At 44.4% G+C, this 19,845-nt stretch overlaps 1 protein-coding gene and 1 pseudogene across 1 annotated transcript in view; one reads left to right on the top strand and one right to left on the bottom strand.

Moving 5' to 3' along the window:
- The window catches only part of LOC130130925 (atrial natriuretic peptide receptor 2-like), a 23,899-nt gene extending 10,510 nt beyond the window's left edge, over nt 1–13,389 (top strand). The window contains exons 14-22 of the mRNA XM_056300792.1: nt 1,909–2,010; nt 2,144–2,263; nt 2,366–2,459; nt 3,119–3,206; nt 4,813–4,952; nt 8,017–8,169; nt 11,998–12,096; nt 12,906–12,997; nt 13,201–13,389. Of these exons, the coding sequence (XP_056156767.1) occupies nt 1,909–2,010; nt 2,144–2,263; nt 2,366–2,459; nt 3,119–3,206; nt 4,813–4,952; nt 8,017–8,169; nt 11,998–12,096; nt 12,906–12,997; nt 13,201–13,389 (1,077 nt within the window). The remainder of the gene's footprint in view (nt 1–1,908; nt 2,011–2,143; nt 2,264–2,365; nt 2,460–3,118; nt 3,207–4,812; nt 4,953–8,016; nt 8,170–11,997; nt 12,097–12,905; nt 12,998–13,200) is intronic.
- A 4,563-nt stretch (nt 13,390–17,952) lies between these two features.
- LOC130130896 (ectonucleoside triphosphate diphosphohydrolase 1-like) lies at nt 17,953–19,044 on the bottom strand (annotated as a pseudogene).
- Between the last annotated feature and the right edge of the window lie 801 nt (nt 19,045–19,845).

Below are 19,845 nucleotides of genomic sequence, written 5' to 3'. Positions count from 1 at the left end.
AAACTGCCTCCGTGGTGCTGGTCTGTGAAACATCGCTTCAGAGTCAACGGTCAAAAGCTTCAACCATCAGCAGTCTGTCTGTAATTCATCTATTCTATTGTGTCCGCTGCTAGTCTCTCATACTACTGGACCTGTCAGGCTGATAATGTTTTGTGCACGGTTATGACTGTATGATCAGGTGCCTCTCGTGGTTATGGTGATTCAGAACCTACCAGAGTCACAATGCGGCTTCTGAAAGGATCGAGGGACAGTTGACATGATCTTTGTCACACGCCAGCTCCAGGGGAAATGCCGGGAATAGCACAAGGATTTATCCATAGCGTTCATAGACCTCTCAAAGGCATTTGATATAGTCAACAGGGACCTGCTGTGGCAAGTCCTGAAGAAATTTGGATGTCCTCCCAAGTTTCTCACCAACAGTTTCACTCAGGATTGATGGCCCGAGTGGTAGTGGGGAACCACAGTTCTGAGCCCTTTGGTGTGCAGACTGGTATCAGACAAGGCTGTGTGCTAGCCCCAGTCCTGTTCAACATCTTCTTAGTCTGTGTTACAACAATGTTACGAAGGAGGATGGAGAAGCAGGCTGGAATTACCATTGACTTCAGGCTCGATGGAAACCTATTCAACATTAGGAGGTTTCAGGCAACCACAAGTTGACCTCTGAGACCATTATTGAGCTACAGTATGCCGACGATTGTGCCCTGGTAGCTCACACACCAGAAGCCCTACAGAACACTCTGTCGGCAGTTATAACTGCATACAGGAGAATGGGACTGATCATCAACACCCAAAAGACAGAGGTAATCTGTCAGTTGACTGCCGGCCTACCAAACCACCCAACAACCTTCACAGCAGAAGGGCAACAATTGGCCACTGTTCCTGCCTTCAAATATCTGGGAAGCATGCTATCTGACACCTGCACAATGGACGATGAGATTCAGCACCGCCTCAAACAAGCCTCAACATCTTTTGGCCGTCTAAGGAGAAGGGTTTTCCAAAACAGCAACCTCAGTCTCCACACCACAGTGCTTGTTTACAGAGCAGTGTGCATCTCCACACTACTCTATGGATGTGAGGCATGGACCATCTACAGCCACCATCTCAGAAGCCTGGAGGCCTTCCATGTGAGATGTCTCCACAGGATCCTCAGCATTACTTGGGAGGACGGAGTGCCACACACCAGGTGTTGGAGTGGGCAGGCCATTGCAGTGTGGAGTCTACCCTAAACCACCATCAACTCAGGTGGCTTGACCTTGCCCTTCGCATGCCCAGCCAACGACTCACACGTAAATTCCTCTACAGCCAACTAGACCTTGGTCATCGCGCTGCTGGTGGGCAGAAGAAGCGATTCAAAGACCAAATGAAGACCACACTGAAAAGATACCAGATCACCCCCTCTTCTCTGGAAGAACTTGCTTCCTGCCGCACAACCTGCTGCTCTCACGTCTCACAGGGAGTGAAGTACATGGAAAACCAACGCACACAACACCGTGTAGCAAAACATGTGAAGAGGCATGCTCGCAAAGCTGCCCCTGCCCCCCCCCCCAGCACCACTTTTACATGCCTGGTCTGCAACTGCAACTGTGCATCCAGGATCAGACTGTTCAGCCACTGAAGGACTCAGAAATAGGAGAAGATGGTTACCATCGGATATGATGGACAACCAGCAAGTGTGTCTGCTGCTAATCTCTCCCACTACTGGACCTGTCAAGCTGGTAATGTTTTGTGCACAGGGATGACTGTGTTATCAGGTACCTCTCGTGGTTATGGTGATTTAAAACCTTGTTTACACCTCAGTTGAGTGCGACCTCCTCCGCTGGTTTGTCACTTAAGTTGGAGCACCGCAGAAGGTTGGATATGCCTGGTGGAGATCTGTACTCTACTGCTTTTGGTCTGTTCTGGTCTCAGGTGGAGGAGTCCAACCTGGAGTGTGCCTGGTGTCCTCCTCTTCCTGAACTGATCTCCAGCAAAGCTGAGAACAGCTGTCCCTGTCCTGCAGACTATGTAGAGGTACACTGACTGTGTGCATGTCTGACTGACTTTGTAAGTGTAATGAACGTTACCAACAGTATAAATACAGGACATTATGACGTTATACAAACATTTTTCTCTTCTGTTTTTTGTCCTCCGTGTGTTTCTGCAGCTGATCCGGCGTTGTCGCTCCCATAACCCCACCCACAGACCCACGTTTGAACAAATCAGGAAGTTTGTTCACAGGATCAACCCCAACAAAGTCAGCCCGGTGGACATGATGATGAACCTCGTAAGGAAACACAACACAACGCACACAAAACAACACAACGCACCAAGACATGACACCACATTTGGGTTAGACGCGTGACACAAATCTGTGTTTGGCTGTCAGATGGAGAAGTACAGCAGACATCTGGAGGTGTTGGTGACAGAGAGAACTCAGGATCTGATGCACGAGAAACAGAAAACTGACCGACTGCTATACAGTAAGACACACACACACACACACACACACACACTGATACAAATCTTCCCCCCTGGAACATGCTGCTGTTCAGTAATATACAGTAATATAAGCGTGGCGGTCTATTCCGCTGCCTACCAACACAGGGATCGCTGGTTCAAATCCCCATGTTACCTCTGGCTTGGTTGGGCAACCCTACAGACACAATTGGCCGTGTCTGCAGGTGGGAAACCAGATGTGGGTATGTGTCATGGTCCCTGCGCTAGCGCCTCCTCTGGATGGTCAGGGCGCCTGTTCAGGGGGGAGGGGCAACTGGGGGGAATAGTGTGATCCTCCCACGCACTACGTCCCCCTGGTGAAACTCCTCACTGTCAGGTGAAAAGAAGTGGCTGGCGACTCCACATGTATTGGAGGAGGCATGTGGTAGTCTGCAGCCCTCCCCGGATCAGCAGGGGGGGGGGGGGGGCAGAGACCCGGACGGCTCAGAAGAGTGGGGTAATTAGCCGGATACAACTGGGGAGAAAAAAAATTGGTTTCTGTCACATCCAGACTGTCGTCAGTGGACGGGTCGGGTTTTGACATCCCTGTCAAGCCCAACTTGGGCTGGCATGGTCTAAGATGGCCGCCCTGCAGTGCATTAAGGGATGTGCTGGTTGTTACATGTGTTTTTTTGTTTTACAGGTATGCTGCCCAGACAGGTCGCTGATGACCTGCGACAAGGGAAGCCATCCCAAGCCCAGAGCTACGTTAGTGCTACGGTCTTCTTTAGGTCCGCCTGTCCATCTCTGTTTACCTGTTGGTCTGTGTGTTTACCTGTCTGGTGACCTGTTTACCTGCCTGTCTGTCTCTGTTTACCTGTCGGTCTGTGTGTTTACCTGTCTGGTGACCTGTTTACCTGCCTGTCTGTCTCTGTTTACCTGTTGGTCTGTGTGTTTACCTGTCTGATGATCTGTTTACCTGCCTGTCTGTCTCTGTTTACCTGTCGGTCTGTGTGTTTACCTGTCTGGTGACCTGTTTACCTGTCTGGTGACCTGTTTACCTGTCTGGTGATCTGTTTACCTGCCTGTCTGTCTCTGTTTACCTGTCGGTCTGTGTGTTTACCTGTCTGGTGATCTGTTTACCTGCCTGTCTATCTCTGTTTACCTGTCGGTCTGTGTGTTTACCTGTCTGGTGATCTGTTTACCTGCCTGTCTGTCTCTGTTTACCTGTCGGTCTGTGTGTTTACCTGTCTGGTGACCTGTTTACCTGTCTGGTGACCTGTTTACCTGTCTGGTGATCTGTTTACCTGTCTGGTGATCTGTTTACCTGCCTGTCTATCTCTGTTTACCTGTCGGTCTGTGTGTTTACCTGTCTGGTGACCTGTTTACCTGCCTGTCTATCTCTGTTTACCTGTCGGTCTGTGTGTTTACCTGTCTGGTGATCTGTTTACCTGCCTGTCTGTCTCTGTTTACCTGTCTGGTGATCTGTTTACCTGCCTGTCTATCTCTGTTTATCTGTCGGTCTGTGTTTACCTGTCTGGTGATCTGTTTACCTGCCTGTCTATCTCTGTTTACCTGTCTGGTGATCTGTTTACCTGCCTGTCTGTCTCTGTTTACCTGTCTGGTGATCTGTTTACCTGCCTGTCTGTCTCTGTTTACCTGTCGGTCTGTGTGTTTACCTGTCTGGTGATCTGTTTACCTGCCTGTCTGTCTCTGTTTACCTGTCGGTCTGTGTGTTTACCTGTCTGGTGATCTGTTTACCTGCCTGTCTATCTCTGTTTACCTGTCGGTCTGTGTGTTTACCTGTCTGGTGATCTGTTTACCTGCCTGTCTATCTCTGTTTACCTGTCGGTCTGTGTGTTTACCTGTCTGGTGATCTGTTTACCTGCCTGTCTGTCTCTGTTTACCTGTTGGTCTGTGTGTTTACCTGTCTGGTGATCTGTTTACCTGCCTGTCTATCTCTGTTTACCTGTCTGGTGATCTGTTTACCTGCCTGTCTGTCTCTGTTTACCTGTCTGGTGATCTATTTACCTGCCTGTCTGTCTCTGTTTACCTGTTGGTCTGTGTGTTTACCTGTCTGGTGATCTGTTTACCTGCCTGTCTGTCTCTGTTTACCTGTTGGTCTGTGTGTTTACCTGTCTGGTGATCTGTTTACCTGCCTGTCTATCTCTGTTTACCTGTCTGGTGATCTGTTTACCTGCCTGTCTGTCTCTGTTTACCTGTCTGGTGATCTGTTTACCTGCCTGTCTGTCTCTGTTTACCTGTCTGGTGATGTTTACCTGCCTGTCTATCTCTGTTTACCTGTCGGTCTGTGTGTTTACCTGTCTGATGATCTGTTTACCTGCCTGTCTGTCTCTGTTTACCTGTCGGTCTGTCTGTCTGTCTGTCTGTCTGCAGTGACATCGTGGGGTTCACCCAGTTGTCCAGTAGCAGCACTCCGTACCAGGTGGTCGACCTCCTCAACAGGCTGTACACCACCTTTGACGACATCATCGACAACTATGACGTCTACAAGGTGGAGACCATTGGAGATGCTTGTGAGGAACGAACACACACACACGAAAACATATGTAACACACTCCTTGTTAGTTGCTTCAAAATCTCATGTGTACATTATGTGAGGAATGTTCTGGAGAAACACAGACAGTTTCCTCTTCAGTGTAAGTCAGATATAAAACCGTTGGTTGGACTGTATTGTTTATAAGGGTGGGGTACCTGCAGCCACTGTATTGATTATAAGGGTGGGGTACCTGCAGTCACTGTATTGTTTATAAGGGCGGGGTACCTGCAGTCACTGTATTGTTTATAAGGGTGGGGTACCTGCAGTCACTGTATTGGTTATAAGGGTGGGGACACCTGCAGTCACTGTATTGGTTATAAGGGTGGGGACACCTGCAGTCACTGTATTGGTTATAAGGGTGGGGTACCTGCAGTCACTGTATTGTTTATAAGGGTGGGTACCTGCAGTCACTGTATTGTTTATAAGGGTGGGGTACCTGCAGTCACTGTATTGTTTATAAGGGTGGGGTACCTGCAGTCACTGTATTGGTTATAAGGGTGGGGTACCTGCAGTCACTGTATTGGTTATAAGGGTGGGGTACCTGCAGTCACTGTATTGATTATAAGGGTGGGTACCTGCAGCCACTGTATTGTTTATAAGGGTGGGGTACCTGCAGTCACTCTATTGTTTATAAGGGTGGGGTACCTGCAGTCACTGTATTGTTTATAAGGGTGGGGTACCTGCAGTCACTGTATTGGTTATAAGGGTGGGGTACCTGCAGTCACTGTATTGGTTATAAGGGTGGGGACACCTGCAGTCACTGTATTGGTTATAAGGGTGGGGTACCTGCAGTCAGGTGAGACTGAAGACTTGGTGATGATGAAACGTTTCTGTCAGTACATGTTGTGTCCAGATGAACTGGTTCAACCTTCTTTGACGAAGTAGGTTACATTTTAATAGATTATTGTAGTGACCAGGGAGGCGGTCGCTCTGATTGTCGGCGGTTCTGCGCTGGGGCAGCGCAATGGCTGATGGGGCAGTTACAGTTAAAATTGTGTTGTAATGATGTTGTGTTCATGTTGTGGTTAATGTGTGTTGTTTGTTTGGGGTTTGACTCAGACTAAGTAGAAGACCGTTTTCTGACTGACTGACTGACTGACTGTAGGACCGTGACTCAGACTGGTGTCAACAGTTTTGACATGGGGGGGGGGGGCATCGTTGTGCATTGTCAGTTCTGGTCCGTTCTAGCCAGTGTGAATAAAGGATGAGGTGACTTTAGATCTGGTTTACTCATCTGTCTGTTGTTACAACAGCTTGAATATGGTAAGTAGTCATGACACATGATTATTCATTGTAGCGAATTCAGGGGGGCAGCCGGGAACCACCGCAGCTGGGATGCGAACCCAGGTCTCCCGCACCATGGGCGACTACATTAACCAGTTGACTAAAGGGTCTGACCTGTTAGCCAAGGCCCAGCGAGTCTACCTATCCGTGGTCATGACACTACCCCCCTCCCTCTAGAAGCATGTCCCCGCGCTTCAGCATACCAGCTCTCTCACGCCTCTTGGCGCATGTTCTTCCGATGGCCTCACGGTCTCACCATCCCACTTCTGACACCAATGTAGCAGATTCAGGGGTGGTCCGGGTTCGCAGCCTGGCTGCGGCGGCTTCCGGCTGCCCCCGAATTCGCTAGAATGTGTAATAATAGCACATTGAAACGACCTGCTGTATTTCAAGAGCATCATCTAACAGCCATGGTGTGGATATCTGCTGCATCTCTGGCAGCTGGATCTGACTGGGTCTGTCCACAGTCCAGTCAAATAAACACATTTTTAACATTTCCAGGTCCATCTTGACCTGAATCATTTGAACATGTCCAGGTCCATCTTGACCTGAATCATTTGAACATGTCCAGGTCCATCTTGACCTGAATCATTTGAACATGTCCAGGTCCATCTTGACTTGAATCATGTTAACATGTCCAGGTCCATCTTGACTTGAATCATTTTAACATGTCCAGGTCCATCTTGACTTGAATCATTTGAACATGTCCAGGTGCATCTTGACTTGAATCATTTTAACATGTCCAGGTGCATCTTGACTTGAATCATTTTGACATGTCCAGGTGCATCTTGACTTGAATCATTTTAACATGTCCAGGTGCATCTTGACTTGAATCATTTTAACAGGTCCAGGTGCATCTTGACTTGAATCATTTTAACATGTCCAGGTCCATCTTGACTTGAATCATTTCAACACGTCCAGGTCCATCTTGACTTGAATCATTTTAACATGTCCAGGTCCATCTTGACTTGAATCATTTGAACAGGTCCATCTTGACTTGAATCATGTTAACATGTCCAGGTCCATCTTGACTTGAATCATTTTAACATGTCCAGGTCCATCTTGACTTGAATCATTTGAACAGGTCCATCTTGACTTGAATCATTTTGACATGTCCAGGTCCGTCTTGACTTGAATCATGTTAACATGTCCAGGTCCATCTTGACTTGAATCATTTGAACAGGTCCATCTTGACTTGAATCATGTTAACATGTCCTGGTCCATCTTGACTTGAATCATTTTAACATGTCCAGGTCCATCTTGACTTGAATCATTTGAACAGGTCCATCTTGACTTGAATCATTTTGACATGTCCAGGTCCGTCTTGACTTGAATCATGTTAACATGTCCAGGTCCATCTTGACTTGAATCATTTTGACATGTCCAGGTCCATCTTGACTTGAATCATTTTAACATGTCCAGGTCCATCTTGACTTGAATCATTTTCATCTCTCGTGTTTCATCTAACAAACAAAATAAACAGTTGTAGAATCAGAAACGTGATCCTGGTAGAACCACTGTGGGTGGAAGGGTCAGAAGGGATGCTTGTGAAACATTCAGTTGTGCTAAGCTAGTTGTGCTAATGACCTTTAAACTGTTCATGGAAGTTTCAAAGTGTAACATCCTTCACCTCAACAGATATTCATCTGTTGTCACTGAAAAGCAAAGAGTTGGTAGTGATACTTTCTCCATCTCTGTGTATTTCCACATCAAGACAAGATGTGTGTGTGTGTGTGTGTGTGTGTGTGTGTGTGTAGACATGGTTGTGTCAGGTGTACCCAGGGAGAATGGGATCCTTCATGCCTCAGAGATCTCTAGCATGGCTCTGGACCTGGTTGGAGTGTGTTGCTCCTTCAGAATACCACACAAACCCAACACACAACTCCAGATACGAGCCGGAATACACTCAGGTATACACACACACACACACACACACACACACACACACATGCCTCTATAGGTAATGTCAAGTATATATTACACACTAGCAGACTTTCCAAATCCTGATCATTGCAGTCAGTTCTCCTCCCAGGTCTCCGTGGTGACGGTGGTCACCACCTGGATACTGCTTGGCATCCTCCTCATCACATTTTCTTTTTATATATCTTTGTATAGCTTTTTACATAGTGATGGTGGTCATGTGGCTCGGGTCCTGGGCTGTTCCGGTGGCATCTGGACACTGCTTGGCATCCTCCTCATCATATTCTTCATATATTTTATAATTCATTATAATTGTGTTATCGTCTTTCAGTGTTATGGTGTATTGTGTAAATTGTGTAAACACAACATCATGTCATGTTGTGCGTCTTGGGACAGAGACCCTCCTCTGGTGATCTCCCTGGGCTTTCTCCCTGTTAAAGGTTTTTAGGGAGTTGTTCCTTAACCCAGGTGAGGGTCTAAGGACAGGATGTTGTGTTGCTGTAGAGCCCCTGAGGCACATGTGTAATGTGTGATACTGGGCTACACAAATAAAACTGACTTGATTTGACCATGCTGAAAATGGCGGTACATGTGGGGGTAGATGTTTTGTTTTTCAGTTGTCCAGACGCTCACATGAGGTGACTTGGTAAAGACACTGTCACACTTGATCATACGGACCATCAGTCGCTCTCAGAACCTTTTCATTTTAAACCCACAAGAGGTAATTCAACTTTGGACATCTACTGCTATTAAAAACCAAGGACGAAGAAAAAGACTTGTGGCAAAACAAAATGAAGGTTAACTGTCACACACAACTTGACTGGCTATTGTGTGCAGACCAAAAAAAAATAAAATAAAATTTAACAGTATACGCACAAAGATATATATATATATATATATATATATATATATATATATATATATATATATATATATATATATATCTGTGATGGACTGGCGGCCTGTCCAGGGTGTCTCCCTGCCTGCCACCCAGTGACTGCTGGGGTGGGCTCCAGCATCCTGCGACCCCGATAGGGATAAGTGGCTTGAATAATGGATGGATGGAGGTATATATATATATATATATATATATATATATATATATATATATATGTGTGTGTGTGTGTGTGTGTGTGTGTATTTTTTTATATATAAAATATATACATACATATACACATGCACACACACACACACACACATATACACTCACTGGCCACTTTATTAGGTACACCTTGCTAGTACCGGGTTGGACCCCCTTTTGCCTTCAGAACTGCCTTAATCCTTCGTGGCATAGATTCAACAAGGTACTGGAAACATTCCTCAGAGGGTTTGGTCCATATTGACATGATAGCATCACACAGTTGCTGCAGATTTGTCGGCTGCACATCCATGATGCGAATCTCCCGGTCCACCACATCCCAAAGGTGCTCTATTGGATTGAGATTTGGTGACTGTGGAGGCCATTTGAGTACAGTGAACTCATTGTCATGTTCAAGAAACCAGTCTGAGATGATTCGAGCTTTATGACATGGCGCGTTATCCTGCTGGAAGTAGCCATCAGAAGATGGGAACACTGTGGTCATAAAGGGATGGACATGGTCAGCAACAATACTCAGGTAGGCTGTGGCGTTGACACGATGCTCAATTGGTACTAAGGGGCCCAAAGTGTGCCAAGAAAATATCCCCCACACCATTACACCACCACCAGCAGCCTGAACCGTTGATACAAGGCAGGATGGATCCATGCTTTCATGTTGTTGACGCCAAATTCTGACCCTACCATCCGAATGTCGCAGCAGAAATCGAGACTCATCAGACCAGGCAACGTTTTTCCAATCTTCTATTGTCCAATTTTGGTGAGCCTGTGCGAATTGTAGCCTCAGTTTCCTGTTCCTAGCTGACAGGAGTGGCCCCCGGTGTGGTCTTCTGCTGCTGTAGCCCATCTGCCTCAAGGTTCGACGTGTTGTGCGTTCACAGATGCTCTTCTGCATACCTCGGTTGTAATGAGTGGTTATTTGAGTTACTGTTGCCTTTCTATCAGCTCGAACCAGTCTGGCCATTCCCCTCTGACCTCTGGCATCAACAAGGCATTTTCGCCCACAGAACTGCCGCTCACTGGATATTTTCTCTTTTTCGGACCATTCTCTGTAAACCCTAGAGATGGTTGTGCGTGAAAATCCCAGTAGATCAGCAGTTTCTGAAATACTCAGACCAGCCCGTCTGGCACCAACAACCATGCCACGTTCAAAGTCACTTAAATCACCTTTCTTCCCCATTCTGATGCTCGGTTTGAACTGCAGCAGATCGTCTTGACCACGTCTACATGCCTAAATGCATTGAGTTGCTGCCATGTGATTGGCTGATTAGAAATTTGCGTTAACGAGCAGTTGGACAGGTGTGCCTAATAAAGTGGCCGGTGAGTGTATATATATAACTTTGTTAAAAGAAACACTCAACGGTAGGGAAAGTGCTTAACAAATGAGGAGCAAAATAATCCAGTGAGTCAACCTGATGTTTGCTTATGGCATGAAACAGGCTTGTACTGTCTCATAAAGAATTTCAAAAGTTATATATAAGATTTATAAAAAGAAAATGTGATGAGGAGGATGCCAAGAGCATCCAGGTGGCGATCACCGTCACCACAGACACCTGGGAGGAGGACTGACTGCAATGATCAGGAGCTGATTAGCAGCTGATGAGTGCGAGACGTACGAAACAGGCCTGTACTGCAATGTATTAAAATCTTTTTCCCTGTGTCCGTGTTGATATTCCGCTCCTCATTAGTTGAGCACTCACAACACCATTGACGGTTTCGGGAAAAAAAACACTATATATATATATATATATATATATATATATATATTTAATCCAGTGAGTCAAGTAAATTCTTTATGAGACAGTAGAAGCCTGTTTCATGCCATTAGCATCATCAGGTTGACTCACTGGATTGTTTTGCTCCTTATTTGTTGAGCACCCCTACCGTTGAGTGTTTCTTTTAACAAAGTTATATATATATATATATATATATATATATATATATATATATATATATATATATATGTGTGTGTGTGTGTGTGTGTGTGTGTGTGTATGTATATATTATATATATATATATACCTCCATCCATCCATTATTCAAGCCGCTTATCCCTATCGGGGTCGCAGGATGCTGGAGCCCACCCCAGCAGTCACTGGGTGGCAGGCAGGGAGACACCCTGGACAGGCCGCCAGTCCATCACACACATATATATATATATATTAGTGTCACAATGCGGCTGTGATATATATAGTATATATGAGCAGCTGATGAGTGCGAGACACATGAAACAGGTCTGTACTGCAATGCATTAAAATCTTTTTTCCTGTATCTGTGTTGATATTCCACTCCTCATTAGTTGAGCACTCACAACACCATCGACGGTTTCGGAAAAAAATGCTATAAATATATACTATTTATTTATTTATTTATTTATTAAAATTATGTTATTGCTGCTTCTCTGCCACCTCAACTCTCATTGGCTATTGTGGGTTGCTGTTCCCCATCACACTTCAGGATTTCCAGTCATAAATTCACAATTTTTAACATTATCAGGTTGGCCCATCTAGCTTGCGAGTAACATGAGAGGCTAAAGGTTGAAACTTAAATACATCACGGTTCTGAGCTGTCTTAAATCATGACTGCCCCCCTTTAAGAGAAGCACATGGGTGCCTAGAATCAGGCCGGTTATCTTGAGCCCAGTATCACATGTCATTCATAGAACTTTACAAGGGTTGTTTTGTTTTTCAGTTTGCGATTTCTCTCTGTCTCTCTGTTTGTAGGTCCGGTGGTGGCAGGGGTAGTTGGGACGAAGATGCCCCGTTATTGTCTGTTTGGAGATACAGTCAACACCGCCTCCAGGATGGAGTCTACCAGCCAGGGTATGACTGTGCTAGAGAGATGGAAGCGCTTCATAGCACTTCATTGAATGTCTATCTGAGAGACATTAGATACTAATGCTAGGGAAGAGAAATAGGCTAAGTAGGACACTGTACCATGGCCGGGACAGAAAGGCTGAATCCAAATGTTTGGACTTTTCTGGACTTTCCTGCACTTCCAGACTGGTAAACGTAACAGGTGTGTTCCCTCAAGTCTGAAACGTCTCAATTCTACAATTTGCCAGGTCCACAAGGGGGCTCATGCAGACTTCCGAGAGTCCATGGCAGACTTTGTGAGTGGGATTACCCAAAGTTCACAGCAATTAAGATTTGATGATGTAAAGGACGTCAAGGAAGCAATATCAAAAAATTAAGAAAAAATAATAAAAGCATGGTGTTGCAGAAAAATAACCAAATAAGGTCCTTCTTTACACAATTCCTCTATACTCAATTCAAATATCTTAAAAATGTAGATTTCTTTAAAGAGATTGATTTATCTATTTTTGAGCTCGGTGTTTGTCATATCCAAGACAACGGGATACATCTGAAGTCCCATCTCATCAGTCTATTTCAAACCCTAACAGCCCTGCAGATTTGATGTGATGATGTGGAGTACTTCAGTTAACATTGTATGTAATGCTGAAGTTCGCGACGGCCGACTCAACTAGTCTGGAGGGTTGACATATGGATTCAGCCAAAGATGCAACAGGCCTGAATAGATATGAGGGCAGGCTGAGTGTCACAATGCGGCTAATCTGATAAGAACAGGACAAGCTAACGCTAATACTAATGCTAGCGAGGTATCTTTGCAGCCTTGAAGATCCAATGCAGTTCCAGTACGTTTTACCTGCTGGAGGAGATTGGAGGCTACGTGTTGGAGTGCAGAGGAATGCTGCAAGTTAAGGTGAGTCGCCTGTGACTGATTTAAACCTTTATTTAAACCTTGTTTCTCAGAGGACGCTCAACTCAATACCAGGCTGTGTTCACATTCACCCAGTTCAACACATCCACACCTGGGAGATGACCAGTACAACCATCACTTATTTTACTGTCCCTCTCTTTCTCTGTCTGTCTCCTTCTCTTTCTCTCTCTCTCTCTCTCTCTCAGGGTAAAGGGGACATGGTGACCTATTGGTTGAAAGGGAAGCAGGCGGTCCTGAACACTAGAGAACTCAGCCCCAACAGCAGCAAGACAACCAAACAAGTAAACATGGAGGTAGAGGGAGAGACAGAGAGAGAGCTGTATGCCTCCATGCCTGGCTTTCTGAACCACAATCTTCTCTTGGATCCAGTTTGATCCAGAATTTTCTAAGCCAACACAAAGTACCGCTTACTTTCCATACTCTCCATCAGTGTGATTTTTCTCTTGTCATGTTAAAGATGTTGGGATGATGTCTTTAACATGACAGTTCTCTGAATCTCCTGATATCTGTGTCTGAATCTCTTTTTCCTGCTCTGTCGCTCCATCTTCTGACATCACTTCCTATTTGCTGGGGATGGATTTCATCCAGATGATGCAGAATTCCCATTGCAGTTCCAATCTGACCACGCCTTGTTTGACTAATCTGGTATTAATGTCACCAGTCCAGGGGCCTCATCTATAAAATGTATACTTGCATAGGATCTACACTAAAAACTTATGTAGGCACAAAACAGGAAAACTACATTCGTTCAAAAAGATTTATTCAAGATTCAAGATTCCTTTCATTTGGCGCAAGGGAACTTTGTCTTGGACATAAAGGCTGCCACATAAAAGTACATACAATATAGTGAAGTAACAGACAAAGTGTGTAGCACAGACAAGTGCAGACATAAAGTGCATTCAAATACATGCAACACAGTTCCTCATTTCACACCTTCCTTATTTCCTGCATTTTTGGGATTCACTGACAGAGGGATGAAAGAGTTTTTATACTTGTTCATGTATCGTTTCCTGGATTTAATTGGAACCCTGTAGCGTCTACCTGATGGGAGCAGTTCGTATTCTGAATACAGGGCATGAGAGGGGTCAGCGATAATTTTTCTAGCCTGTTTAGCTATTGTCTTCTCAAAGACCATTTGGAGGCAGGGATGCTCCCTCACCCCATCACTTTTATTGCTGAGTGGACCAGTCTGTTTATTTTTTATTTAAGTGATATGTTACCAAACCAAACTGAAAATCTGTAATTTAATATACTCTCTATCAAAGCATGATAAAATTAGATCATTACCCGCTGTCCAACGCCAAACACCCCGCGTTTGCACAAAAATTATAACAATAATAATGATAATAAAACTTTTATTTCCATAGCACTTTTCTTAAACAATGGTACAAAGTGCGTTACAAAAGAAATAAAATGAGAAAAGGCAAAAATAAGAATAAGACCAAAGGACATGAGCACAAAGGAGGTAACAACAACAAAAGAACAATACCAAATAAATAGGAATAAAAATAAAAACAGTATAAATAAATTAAAACAATTATCAAACATTTGTAAAAGCTTTCACAAAGAGAAAAGTTTTTTTTTAAGGCGAGATCTGAAAGAAGCTAGAGACTTGGTTTGTCTTAGTTGAATAGGAAGAGAGTTCCATAGTGTGGGGGCTCTAACAGCAAAAGCCCGATCACCCTTTGTGATAAACCAAGACCTGAGAATAACCAGCAGGGCTCCATCTGTGGATCTTAATGGTCGAGAGTGTGTATACCAGGTCAATAAATCAGAAATCTATGTATGTAGGAGCAAGACTATTTAAGGCCTTAAAAGCAAGCAATAAAATTATAAAATCAATTGGAAATAGGGAGCCAGTGTAGGGAAGCAAGCACATGAGTGATATGGTCATGCCTCTATATGGTCATGCCTCTTTGTCTTTGTCCCAGTAATGAGCCAAGCAGCAGCATTTTGTACTAACTGCGGACGGTGGAGGGGAGCCCTTTGCTGATACCCGAGTAAAGTGCATTGCAATAGTCAAGCCAAGAATAGATAAAAGCATGTACAACTTTTTGCAGAATGACAATTGATAAAAATTAGCTAATTTTAGAGATTAGCTTGAGCTGGAGAAAGCATGACTGAACAACATGTTTGATTTGATTTTCAAAACTGAGGCTAGCATCAAATATTACCCCAGGATTCCTAGCAGCCAGCTTAAGACTACCTGATGGAATTTGGGGGACTGAACAGAATGACCTCAGACTAATCATCATTGAACTTAAGAAAATGTTGGGACATCCAGGATTTAATGTCAGAGAGGTAAATTGTGAGCTTTGTTAGGTTGCTAGGATCTGTGGGTCTTAGTGGCATGTATAACTGAGTGTTTATCTGCGTAAAAATGGTAAAACACATCATGATTTTGAATAACCTGGCAAAGAGGCAGTATGTATATAGAAAACAGAAGGGGGCCAGAACTGAGCCCTGAGGGACTTCGTAACTCAACTGAGCCATCAAGGAAGTAGAGTTACCCAGAACAACAGAAAACGTTCTTTTGGAGAGGGGTGAGCATAATAAAGTAAGAGCTGAGCCCTTGATGCCTACTCAAGTCTCCAAGCGAAGTAGAGTCACTGCTGGATCCTCATACATACAGAATTCATATGGACAGGGATGGCTGGTATAAATGGCCTAACAGGGCTACGACCTCCCTATCTTTTACAATAAAGATGAGAAAATTATTGTTAAAAAATCTTACAACAGTGTTTTACATTTTGGTGGAACCTAGAGCAGCAACAGCAACAAACAGTTGCAAGAAAAACACAGAACATATCTAAATGGGCTTATTTTAACAGCCCAAATGCAGTAGCACCAGCTTCCACTCATCTTCCTAGTAAGTGTGTGATGGGTGTGGTAGCATGTCCCCTTGATTTGCTGATCATTTGGGCTAAATTCATTCAGTCCTCAGGCCGCTGACTTTTGACCAATGACGTACGGAGTAACGATGCATACAGTGAGGTACTACTTGTGCAAAAGTAGGGAGGGGAAGGTGAGCGCAGCCGTTAGCATAAATGAGGTGGATTATTTACTTTATCATCCATTTTCTTTGATGTCTCTGGAGCAAAAAATGGAAGTGAAGAGACTGGGGACACATTGTTCAAACCATGTTCAAATAACACAAAAGCACAAATGATGACATCGTAAGTTTGTGTTACTTGGTTTCAATGAAAGGACTGGCTAACAGCAAGTGTAGCTAAGAATTCACTTTTCTGTTTCCCATTATTGCTTTTTGAAGGAGACGCGGAGTTTATTGGCATCAGGCCATTCTTGTGGATACTTTTCTAGTGTTGTTGTAGAGCACTTGCTATGACTAGGTATATAGTGTCATTGCTGTAATTTGGTATCTGGGATGTGATGCTGCTGTTAAGTTCCCTAAAACTGTCGATCCTAAAAGCCTCAAGAACCATTTAAATGACAGGATTAGAATATCTCAAAGTTATTGTAGCTCTTCCCTTCAACTAGTAAATTTCAATCGAAACTGGCTTTGCGGCCACGACCACATATTGTAGCAGCAAATGAAACTGGGCGGAGACAGTACGTTGCAGTGCATTTCAAAACTGAAGAGAGAGAAGATTAAAAAAAACAAAAACAAGATGTGTCTAATGATCAAAAGTGGAGCGTCAGAGAGAGAGAGAGTGAGCGGCTGTGGTGAGGTGACAATGAAGAGAGACGAGGATGCGATGACTTACATCCCAACTAATCCAAAATCTTCAGTCACGAAGTAAACGACCAAACACGTAATTAGTCCAGGTATAGCTATCAATCATCATTCACCACACATACACACATAATATGACGTTATGCAGAGGAGATGTGAGAATCTAACTGTTTGGGGATATTGTGCTACCTCCATTCTACCACACTGAGGTGAAAAAAATCAAACGAGTTTGATTGATCATCATCATCATCAGTTCTGTAACCCATGGAGGTGGTAGGAGCACAGCTGATGCCTCAACAGGTTGAGTCATCATTGTGTTTCAGTAGGGGGAGTACCTGGTGGCCCCTATCTCCTCTCCAGGTATGGATGGCCGTTGGTTCACAGAGTAACTCATCCACCCTTTGACAGGTTTTGTTTCTAGTCCTGCTGGGTGTCCACACACCCTCCTCACAACAACCCAAGGGTTGAAATAGGGGTGCCGGTTTAGTCGCCGACGACCCGACTGTTGCAGGTTAACGTCGTACCCAGGATGAGTTTGATTGGGAATAGTAATATCTAAATGAGACTGCAGTGTATATAGTGTGGTTGTCAGCTTGGCTGAGGAAAACTGGTGATTGCGTTGGCTGGCTGTGTGTGCTGCATTATGAGCAGGGCTTCTTTGACTCAGCATGGGTAGTATCATTTCAATATCAATGGATGAGAACAAGGGTAAACACCGACCTTGATCAAAATGGAAAAAAAAACCACGGGAAATATTGTTTTGACAGGCTAACTTATTGACATATGCTATCGATGTTAGCATCATTCTGTCAAACTTGTAAACTGATAAGTTGACATTCAGCATGTTGTGTGTTAGAACTTGTAAAGTAATATCATTTTATTTTAGAAATTGTTATGGTCTTGCATTTTATTTTCAATTGAAATGTCCAAAATTACAGAGATTAATGGTCCCATGAAATGAAAAATGTATTTTTTCACTGTTGTTACCACTTTTACCTGCACTTAATGTACATCAAGCACTACGTTCTAGAAATTCCTGAAAAAGTATTTCACTTTATTGAAATGAGTGAAAGATCTTGGATGACCCTGCATTATGTGTTCCCAGTGGGGGAGGGGTGACCAAAGACGCATTTCTCCTTCCAAGGCCAACATTTAACACACACACACACACACACACACACACACACACACACACACAAAACCTGCCTCACCATCCCACAACCTTCCATTAATCACTGTGTCTTTATACGGTCTGCGGTTGCTTGGAGCAGGGGGACCATAGGGACTGCAGGTTGATGGTGGAGAGGACCACCAGCACTGTTGAGATGATGATGAGGGTGGACACATAGCTAGCGTGGGACCTAAGGGGGGTGTCGGGAGCCTCTTCCAGTATCATGTTGGTCAGGTTCAACATGTAACCCAATGTCCAGCCAACTTCAGTTGTTTTTATCTCCCTGACAAATTTAAAGGATGGGTAACTCTGGGGGGAAGTGGCATCCCTTGGTCAGCAGGGTGAGGATGTATGTTCCAGAGAAACAGTACTCAGCCAGATACTTCACCTTTATGCTTGGATGCTGCTGCAGTATCTGTAGCCAAGGGGTAGAGCAGTAGCTTGCAAGTTTCTCCTTGATGGTGTCGAGTGGAATTGAGATATCAGTGAGGGTGAGGAAGTTCATCACAAAGTAGTAAGCAGAGAAGGCTCCAAAAGGCCCCTGCAAATGCGGCTGAAAGAAGCCATTGAAGGAGCACTGGCTGTAACTGCAGTGGGTGAAATTGAAGACACTTCTGATAACTTGTTGGCACTCTGAGAAGTTTTCTTTCCCGCTAGGCATGAAGGTTGCAGGAGCTGACAGGGGTTTCCTGTCTGACACACAAGGGCTGTCGTAGAGAACAGAGTAATTTTTTGAGTCGCTGAAGCCAGGGTGGAAACAAGGATCAGACAAGATCATTGGACCTGACTTAGTCAGCTGTGCCAGTACCAGTTGGAGCACTTGGTCTTTACCGTAACACAGGAAGCTGTGAGTGTACAGGTTGTAGTCATTGCCGTAAAGTCGTAAGGACACTGAGTTCTTTGGTGACTCAGAGCCATCCTGGTGGTCGGGTACAAAGCTGATCTGAGTGGAGGCCCACCTAGATTGAGGGCACCTGTGGTACGCAAGCCCTGTTTGAGGCAGTCATTCAAGTAGTTGACAGTGACTCAACCAAAGGCACCCTCCTCCTGGCCACTGAGGATCCGAGCTCCCTGGTAGGAGAAGGGGAACTTTTGCAAGGCTGCTACCATGGCCTCCATGACCTTGTCAGACGCAGAGCCGTTTGCCATATTGAGAAGTCTCATGCCGACCATGACTGTGGTTAAAAACAATATACACACTCGGCTGCATCTACATCACCCCTGCAGATTACCCACAAACCCCCTCCTTAAAGGGGCAAGGCTCAGCTTGCAGCAGAAGCCACAGTGATGAAATGCCATTTTAAAAAGAAAATTAAAAGGTAAATTAAAATAAGATGAGAGATGAACTATCAGAATGAGGTTTGTATATGAATGAGAGGGGCGCTCTTATACCATCCCCATGAGTGTAGCATTCTGTCGGTGTTCAGATGTGTGGGGGTTTTATAATTATCCCACTTTTAATATTTAACTTCAAGCAGGTTTTGAACAGAGACAGGAAGTGAGAAGCGTTGGAACAGAGACAGACAGGAAGTTACAAGCATTGGTCAGTTTTGGTTCATAATGTTTTGCTTAACGTGAACACTGAGCGGAAACATCTAAACAAGCTCGGGAGGTCCGGTGCTGGATTCTGAGCTGACATAAGATGTAATGTTACACGGCCACGCCTGAACCTCAGTGGAAGACTTGGTTTGAAAATATGAGTGTGTACTTAAATGAATTGTGTCATATGTGATGCAACTTTATTTGTAGGATTTTGATGTTCCAACGTGATAGAAGTCAAACTGAGTAGAGGAGTGAAAACACTAACTAGCTTCATGGTGACCTGCTCGTGTTGTCCTGCTGCATGTCAGCATTTAATGTACCGTCTGTGAATTCTGTGATTGTACTGAAAAATCACAACGAAATAAATGAATGTCAGACTGTCAGAGCCAGACTCTTTCCTACAACATGCTATGTACTGTACTG

This window comes from Lampris incognitus, chromosome 20 (assembly GCF_029633865.1).
Source record: "Lampris incognitus isolate fLamInc1 chromosome 20, fLamInc1.hap2, whole genome shotgun sequence".
Lineage (NCBI taxonomy): Eukaryota > Metazoa > Chordata > Actinopteri > Lampriformes > Lampridae > Lampris > Lampris incognitus.
Note: the sequence above shows the minus strand (reverse complement) of the source record. Positions and strands in the feature narration are given on the sequence as shown.